The sequence below is a fragment of the Homalodisca vitripennis genome, unplaced genomic scaffold (assembly GCF_021130785.1).
Source record: "Homalodisca vitripennis isolate AUS2020 unplaced genomic scaffold, UT_GWSS_2.1 ScUCBcl_3083;HRSCAF=8370, whole genome shotgun sequence".
In the NCBI taxonomy this organism is placed as follows: domain Eukaryota; kingdom Metazoa; phylum Arthropoda; class Insecta; order Hemiptera; family Cicadellidae; genus Homalodisca; species Homalodisca vitripennis.
Window position 1 is genome coordinate 9,833 of NW_025779206.1, and position 9,589 is coordinate 19,421.

General features: G+C 34.0%; 1 protein-coding gene across 1 annotated transcript; it reads left to right on the top strand.

The window, feature by feature from the left end:
• Positions 1 to 8,214: 8,214 nt before the first annotated feature.
• On the top strand, positions 8,215 to 8,709 carry LOC124372395 (E3 ubiquitin-protein ligase MARCHF2-like). Its single transcript, XM_046830792.1, has one exon. It carries the CDS (start codon positions 8,215 to 8,217, stop codon positions 8,707 to 8,709), a length of 495 nt encoding a protein of 164 aa, XP_046686748.1.
• The last annotated feature ends 880 nt before the right edge of the window (positions 8,710 to 9,589 follow it).

The window sequence follows — 9,589 nt, forward strand, 5'->3', positions numbered from 1 at the left end:
TGTCATAGAATTATTTGAAAAAAGCTTGATTTTGTTATTTATTCATATACGTAGCTTTATATGGCATAAACTGTAAATTTCATGAAAATATACTGCCAAATAATGCCATTTTCTAAATAAAACCCATAAGTTGTTTACAAGAAACCCTATTGATTTTTAAACCTAATTTAAAAATGTCACATTATATTAGGTAAGGTAAGATTATTAAAATAAATGTTTATATTTACAACTACTATAAACAAATGACAATTACGATGTTTAAAAGGCAGTTCTTAACTTTCAATATAATTATAAATTTAGATTTGATTTACTCATTACTCAATGTAATAAACAAATATTAAATTATAAATAATATCTTAAGATAAAAGTACTTTGAGATTAATGATAATTAATACTTATTCATTTACAGTTAATGATTATGAATCGTACTAAAAACCGATTACGTACCTATGTCTATTACATGTATTAGAATGATATGGCGAATAAGTGATTTAATGTACATGATTCTTTTAATTCAAATATTGCTTAAGAATCCCCTCCCTCAGTCACTTAATATAGAGTTTTATTCTGTATATTAAACTTTTACAATAATTTAAAGTCATAGTGTCTCCTGTGATATGCAAATTACTACTGTATATACGGAACTAGGCATACTTCCAGCATTTGTATTAGCTTTTTTAATATTGAAGAACAGGTACATTATGATGATGCACCAACGAGGAGGTGATTCTTGTTATTCACAAAAACGTTACTCTTGTTACTCATTTTCTATGACGTATATGGCGTTCCCTAAGTAATTCCATTAATATAATGTTTTTATTTTTGAAATTGTAATTATCTTCTTTGTGTTATGTTCATAACATTTTTGTAATTTAAATGTATTTTTAAGGAAATGAGGTATTTTTTTATTCATAGAAACCTTTTTGTCTTGTCTGTTCAAATAATAATACAAACGTTAATATTATTTTATGAATCTGCAGCTGTTGTTTACTTTTTTTAATTAGTTTAAAACAACGAAAGTATTTATAGCATTCGTGCCCAGCATTGTTCAAGTTTCTGTTGATGAAAATCGTATTCTCTATATTATGGTCAATGTATGTAAATATTTTGAGAATTACTGTAGTATATATTACAAAATATATTAAAAACGTTATAAAAAATTAGAATAATTTATTAAGTAATATAACAAAATCATAAAACTAGGAAATATGTTGAGCCATACATTTCTTTATAACTTTAATTACTTCAAACAGGTATTATGTTTTTCACTAAACAAAGCGGTGCAATGTTTAAAAACCAGATTTAATTATTGTGAGGAAAAAACAAGTTTAAGGGGTATTATAGGTAAAACCAACTGTCGGAATGAGGAATACTAGGTATTTAAAAAGGTGGCCCTCATTAAACTCATACAGCAATTGCTTGTTTTTTTTTAAACTAAAAAATGTTGACAGTGGTTGCAGCTTGCCATAAGTTAAATAAAAAAATCTTAGCTTAAAAATTGTGAAACAGTTTTAACTAATACATAAATTACTATATTCTAATTTTGGTACATAACTTTACATTTTTCATCTTGAATGGAGAATAAAATCTATATTTTTTATTCTTTGTTTGAAGTTTTTTTTGACGTTGGAACGATTGTGAAGGAAACAGAATTTTTCCGGAAATTTTCCATCGTTCAGTGAAACAAAAAATTAGTAACACTACGTTTCAAGATCTTGCAATCTGATCTCTTCTTCAGGCAAATAACTAACCTAATACATAATTACAAGCTAGTTAAAATAAACAAATCATACCAAAGCGTTGTGGCAAGCCTAAGTCAGGAATTACAACCACTATGTTGTGTGTCAATTAAACTCTAAAACATGCACTTAATAAAAAACCATACACCAAATTATTTTTAACTAGCTTGTAATTATGTATTAGGTTAGTTATTTACCTGAAGAAGAGATCAGATTGCATATCTCGAAACGTAGTGTTACTGATTTTTTGTTTCACTGAACGGTGGCAAATGTCCGGAAAAATCCTGTTTCATTTACTATATTTTTATTTTGTATATTAAAAAGCATTGTTAATAGGGCCCTGTTTATTAATAAAATATTGAAATTAAAACGTGACAACTAAGATTTGCCCCAAACCTTCCATAAGGTGAAGTAATAATTGTCTTTTGTGGCACAAATGAAAGTACGATAGATTTAATGTACGGCTGTCATCTTAAAATAACAAAAGATGATATTGTTCTCTTTATTGATGACTCTTTATTGACCTCTTCATTGATAACTATATATGATGACGTAATAATATATTATTTTCAAAAACATTCAAGCTCAATCAAATGTTGTTTTTTAAATTAGACATCATCTGAAAAACTTGCAATTTAATTGCTATCAGGATATTATAATACAATAATATTATAACAATATATTGTTGTATTCAAGTTGAAACTCTATCGTGATCTGTTTAAGTAAAGGGGTACGACTGTCTACTAAATCAAGGAAAATACTTCAAAAGCTTACGATATAAAAACTGATTTCAAGCCAAATTTACTTGAAGCAGTTTCGATAGATTAATTGGATTCCTAAGTTTGAGAAACTGTTTATTTTGCAACTAAGACTGAAGTTGTTTTTGGTCTTTGATTATTAGATTTTCCGTTATCACTGTTAAGAAAAGCTGAAGTGTTGTAACAAAAAGGTTTTTTTATATTTTCACGATGTTACAATTGGATTGCTTTTTATAGTGTTATTACCTTTCGAATGTGTAAGCGTTGTTATCTGTTTGTTATTTTTGGTTATCGCGTACAAAGTTCAGATTGTGTAAATGCATTACGATAAACACAGGAGAGTCAGAGATAGACATACCTTAGGGTAGGCAGCCATTGCAGATTCAGTTGTTGATAACTGTGCGCTCCTAGGAGAGTTTTGCTTTTATACGTCGGAGCCTGGCATCCAATTACGTCTCAATTTCGGTGATTACAGCCCGCTGCAGAAGCCTAGGTCGGAGCTCACCTTCGGCTGATCATTATCTCAATCCCGTAGATTTCCTGGAGAATGTGTAAACATTGCGTAGCTCCTGACCTATAGGAAGTGACGCTAGGTTTATTTTGGAGGGAAAGAATAAAAATAACACCCGTGTTTTTGGAACTCCAGACCACGCAGTTCCATAAGTAGTCCCTAGGTCTATTTTTCTTCCGCAGAGAAAAATTCAAATTTGGTCAGTCATTTTTCAGATGGTATAAAAAGTGTAGTAGACTCTAATAGCATGCTGATTTACATGCAGAACCAACAGAAAGATGCTATGGATGGGTTTACAGTGAAACAACTCATTTGGAGCATAATAAAACAACATAAAACTCAGTTCTCACCCTGCACCAAAAGTTACACAATCAGAATGTGAACCTACTAGGACATAAAGCTGAATTGCCTACTTTCCTAAAAAGCTTAAAGCTTTTCCCAATAAAAATGTTAATATTATTAGTCACGTTTTCTTTGTCATTCTCTACAATTGCAGGAATTTAGTGCTGCCAAACAATACACAGGTTGAAAAGTGCATATTTTCTATCCGAATTTTGCCAAATTTGGCAAAAGGTTCAGTTTATAAAAGAAACACCATGGAAGTTCTAAGAAAGCCACCCTCCTGTAGTTTCAGGAAGCAGTTCTGTTCCATTCTTCTGAATGCTGACAGACCATAAGCTGTGTAGTGGATTTGAGAGATGATGATGCCCCAGATTAAGATCCATGAACGCTGTCTAACACTTGTCTTATTTGTTACCAATAGCTGCCATTATACTTTTGAATTATTTACCATATTTATTATTGTCCACTGCTAGTTTTTTTTTATAAATTTTATATAGTTGCTCTATATTACTGTATTCTTTTTTATTTATTATGTTATCTGTTGTTGGTATTATTATTTATTATTATTATTGTTATTACTATTATATTGGATATGTTGTCATTATTTAGTTAGTATACGTACAAGTTATTTTTCTAACACTATAGTTGTTTGAATGTTGAGTTTAGCTCCAGTTCACCTTCCTTTTTATTGCAGCGTCTGGTATCTGACTCTGTCTCAGACTTGACTTCTGGAATCTGGAGTCGTATTCCTCTGAAGAGATCAAAGAAATTCGGCGACGAAGAAGCCGAACCTTTAAAAAAACCTTTAAATCGTTTCGACATCAGAGACACCTATGAATAGGTGAAGTGGTAGTCTCATTGTCTCATCAGTTGCAATTCAGTTGCTCCACTGTGCTTAGAGATCGTGTCAGAACATCGTAGTGCACTCAATTGTGCAGCTGGGACAGCGTCAGATACCAGAGGCTGCAATAAAAAGGAAGGTGAACTGGAGCTAAACTCAACATTCAAATTGAATTAACCCTTCCTACGATAACTACGCTATAACTATATTAATTTTATATCAATCTCGTTCCATGAATGCAATGTTGTTTCGTTTACTGCAATGGAGTTTGCCGTAAAGAAATAAATAAAGCCAAATGCATCAAAAGGCAAAGACCCACAGCAAAATGTTTTTCAGCATTATAATGGGGGTTTTCTATTGATATGATCTTAAATAAACTTGACAATGATTTTATAGATTGCTTGATCAAGAATTTATTTAATAAAATATGACCAGATAAGGTCAAGGCATGGACATTGGACGTCATGGATCAAAAGACTGGTCTGGCTCTCTTGTTGTTGGACAGAGGATCAAATTTTGGCACGAATATTCTCTGGCTTATGTGTTGATAATAACGCGTTTGGGATGTGCTCTCTTAAGAGCACATCCCAAACTAAAAACAATATTCTTGAAGACATTAGAGATGTATCCTCTACAAAACTCGACATAATTATGTCATAGATGGATTCCATGGCCCTTGTCCAATTTCAATCATATATGACCACAGTGGAAGAAGCCTAGGACGGAGTTAATTGAAATAAATGACTAGTTAGTCCCAGGGTGATACTGTCCTTGGAGTTTTGTTAGCGAGGAATCCTTTAAAAACTAAGTCGTAATAGTTAAGAGTTCATTCCAAATGAAAGACATAGTTTGAAACTATTTATTCGTTCACACTAATCGCGATTCAAAGGGCGTATATCTAGTATACTAGTAATAGTTTCTAATGAGCAACTCATGACGTAGCTGAATGATTGCGCTGTGGTTCGATATTTAAAATGCACAATACGTACTCTCAACAGCTGATGTATGATGCATGAGGGAGTATAAACATTGCAACCCATAATTAAAATTCACAACATACGGTATGGTGTGGCTGAAGTTTAACATACGGTAATTAATTATTTTCCGGGATAATACATTTGGAGTTTGAGATTATCCATAATATTGGCTTTATAGTTAGTTAATTTTTGGGAAACAACATTGAAAAAGAAACATTAAACTCTTTTCTTAATTTTATTCTTTAGGGTTGAAGAGATACATATAATACAGTTGAGCGATGAAGTTTTAAAAGGAGATATACACAACGAAGGCACTATTTAAAATGAAACATACAGAATGAAGAGAACAGTGAGGGAATGAAGGTTCAAGTAAAGTAAAACAGATTCCTACAGGAGGGTTACTTTTGGATGGTTTTTACATTTCAGTTGAGCTTTCACTTAGTACATAATAAACCGATGTTTGAAAGTTCCACGGTTGTCAAGAAGAAGCACATCACTAACGTCAAATGTATTGGGTTAGTAGGATGGATACATAGACCTAGTCAACTGTAGAGGATGACCGTTGGAGTGCAGGACATGCGAGAGAACTTCCTCTTCTTCCAAGATGACACGATTGAGGTATAGAGCACATTATACATCCTCATGGTATTTCGATAGGAGGCAGATCCTAACTCCAAAATTACCCATCCTGAAAATCAAATCACTCCAGAAGCAAGCGTACAGGTCCTTTTAGAATTAAGTGCAATCCTAAAATAGTCCTTGTCCTAAGTGAAAAAGACATTAGAAATAAAAACCACACGCAAGCATCAAGGAAAGTGCTTATTACTATACCAACAAAGTGCACTGTAGTTTGTATACATTTTTGGTAATTCCTGAAAGATTGCTTTTGTCGAATAAAACACTCTCTAGCAGTCATTTTAACATTTGTTTCAGAAGCTGCTCTGAGGGGAACCACCCCATCTTCCACGGTTCAGTTCAGTTCAGTTTTTAAATTACATGAGCTGGTTGCTATTTGGGAAGCAGTCATAATTTTGTATAATGTCTAAAAAAACTTAGATCTAACGTAAAAATTAAAGTTTAAAATGCCTACTAAAGAGTATTTATTAAAATAATTTAAACCCATAATATACCCCATCCTAGAGATATAAATTACCAAAATATCGTGTATTTTTTTGATTCGTACAAAAGACAATCAGCAAATCGCACTGATTCCAGAACACTGGGTTGCACAAATTTCCATTTTTTTTTAATAATGAACAAGAACAATGCCACATTTTAGACAGTAAATACAATTCTTTTTCTTTCAATGAACTTGCTTATTTAGTATCACAATAAAAACATAATGATTTCTATTAAAATCGGGTCCCAGCAGAAGTCTCCATCACCTACCACTTCTGAGCTCCTAATCTTCACGGGTCTCATAATCCCGTAATGACCGGGTCCGGGTATCATCTACCTCAAGGGCGGCTGCCGTGCACCCATGTCCGAGGCCAAGGTCACTGTTGTTCAGATGATTTGGTCAATAATTCCACACCGACAACCAGGCTCTGGATTTGATTGTGTTGCGATCATGGAGGCGTGTCGATCCTGGAACTGGTCTGGATTGCCCTTGGGGTCTGTCGATCTGCAAATTCCTCCGTCTCTGTCCACCTTATTTTAGTTCTAAGAAAACCAAAAATAACTAGACAAACTAATATATCAGATTTTACAAATTAGTCTATTACTAAATTATCATAGGCAATAAAAACTAGCCAAAAATTACGTAGCTAGGGTAGGAAGGGTTGATTTAACGTAATTTTGAGTGTATATCCAGTTTACCTTCCTTTTATTGCAGCGTCTGGTATCTGACGCTGTCTCAAGACTTGACTCCTGGAGAGTGGAGTCATGTTCGTCTGAAGAGATCCAAAGAAATTCGACGACGAAGAAGCTCGAAACGAAACATTTACGTCGATTCAACATCAGCTACACCTATAAATAGGTGACGTGGTAGTCTCATTGTCTCATCAGGTAGACAATTGAGTGCACTACGATGTGATAGACACGATCTCTAAGCACGGTGGAGCAACCGAGTTTTCTACACATAAGGTAGATATGGCAAGAAGAGTTGATTCAATGGAATTTTGAGTTTAGCTTCAGTTCACCTTCCTTTTATTGCAGCGTCTGGTATCTGACGTTTCCCACACTTATTATAGGTGTCTCTAAAGTCGGAATGATGTAAATGTTTCGTTTTGAATTTTTTAATCGTCGACTTTCTTTGGATGTCTTCAGACGAACATGACTCCAGATTCCAGAAGTCAAGTCTAAGACAGCGTCAGGTCAGATACCGGACGCTGCAATAAAAGGAAGGTGAACTGGAGCTAAACTTATAATTCCATACATGTAAATGCTACATAATTTACTCGTACATTTGATGATATGAGCAATGTCGATCTTATGTTGCTTTTGAGATGGTAATTTTAATAAAGCAATAATGATGATGGTGATGATTTTGATAATTGAGATAGACTTTAAGAAACTTATGGTAAAATCCGCCTAGTTGTAGTAGAATATTTATGGTTGCTTGATACGAGCAATTGTTAATTGTTGTAGTTTCTGATTCCTAAGACCTTTACACTAAACCCTTTGATGGAGCGGATTCTTGTACAAATGTCCAGATCATTTTTGGATAGTAAGACCAGCATTTTCGAAGTTGTACTCAGTACAATATGTCGGAACTCCGTTCTTTACAGTTGATTACTGGAATACTAAATAAAGGTCAAGTTCCAAGAAATAATCGGTCGTAGTTATTAATGTTCCTTCTCATTTAATACTTGCAGTTTTCTTCTTTATCCATCATATTACTATACACTTTTAAGGTACATACGCGCGTATATCAACATCAATTTGATGATTGTTGTCAGTTTATTACACCACGATGAACTGCTAAGTGGCTATAAGGCTACATGCATACACTGTAATGCATTTTAATTAAGCTAAAATTGGCCTAGACCAAACATATGTTTTGGAAAACAATGGATGAATGTAACTTCAAATTTGGAAGAAAGCCATGGAATCGGTCGATAATAAAGCTCTGTTTTACGACAAACTGAAGTTCTGCAGGATTTGTCTGGACACGGAAGAAACAGAGGATTTGATAAAGTCTCCTTGCGTCTGTCGAGGATCTATGAGTCATGTCCACGTCTCTTGTTTGGAGAATTGGTTCAACACCTCGTCCCGGACATCCTGCGACATCTGCCATATGGAGATCAAGACCTCGAAGGTTCGGAGGTCCTTCCTGGAGACGTTTGGAAGGCAGTTGGGCAAACCGCTGTTTGGTTGGAATAAGGTAATCCTGGCAATCCTGGTGGTCCTTGTCAACTACCTGGGCAGGATCTGTGGTTGTTGGACCCACCACTCCAAACCTGACACTTTCTGCCACATCATCATGGTACTGTTACTCAGCTACTTCCTCTGCAACTTGTTGTTCATCTCTTACATCCACTGGAGAACCGACTTCAGAATCGTATGGACCGCCTCACCAAAAAGGGAAGTGAATGAATGATCAAAGCCTATTCCGGAAGCAAAAAGGGAACACAAAATTATGCATGTTGGTGCAATTCATCCTCGACTAAGTGGTAGCCTACTAATTCTTATCGCCTTAGCTCAAGACCTCTTTATTCGTTAAATTCTTTGTTATGTATACGTAATGAGATAAAATAAATTATCAGTGCTTTTTAAGAAATTACTGTAGTTAATTTTTAACAAACAAACTTAAAAACTTCACTGCTGTGCAAGGCAACTAGAAGTGTTAAGTGCATGATAGTCAAACTAACGAGCGTTTCACTAAAACACAATAGCAGAGAAATATTTCTTAGAAGTATCTATGACTGGTGACGCCAAGGTCAGATGCTGTGAGTTGGGTTTTTTGTTGGAGAGCGAAAGACTTACAAAAACCTAATGTTATTTTGTACGTCTATATTTACTAGAGGCATGCAATCAGAGATCTAAATGATAGTTATATCGCGTAAGCCAACGAGATAAGGAGACTGTAAACAACCTGAGTCAAATTATCAGCTTGTTTACTTCACTGGATAACGCTGATATGGCTATACCTAAAAGCTATAGCGTAACTGACTGACGGTTGGTTTTGATTCAAATAGTAAGACTTTAAAAAATTATTAATTGTTATTAGGGATTCATTTCTCATTATCATTAAGCCGTTTTTTTGTTGGTTAGTGCGAAAACTCTTCATAGAAAATGTCCTAGAGCTTTTAAATTTGGTACGTAGGTTACTTTTAGTCCAGAAAAAAAACTAATGATTTTGGGACTAAGATTTAAAATAAATTCGATCATTTTTTGCCTTGGTCTTAATAGTAATCATGACAACATTGAGAAAGTCTCAGAATCAACATCTGTAAACAAACCGAATACAATAATTTGCA

Bases quoted from the DNA above. Each gene is read 5' to 3' on its own strand.
- LOC124372395 (XM_046830792.1), top strand. From the start codon at position 8,215: ATGGAATCGGTCGATAATAAAGCTCTGTTTTACGACAAACTGAAGTTC.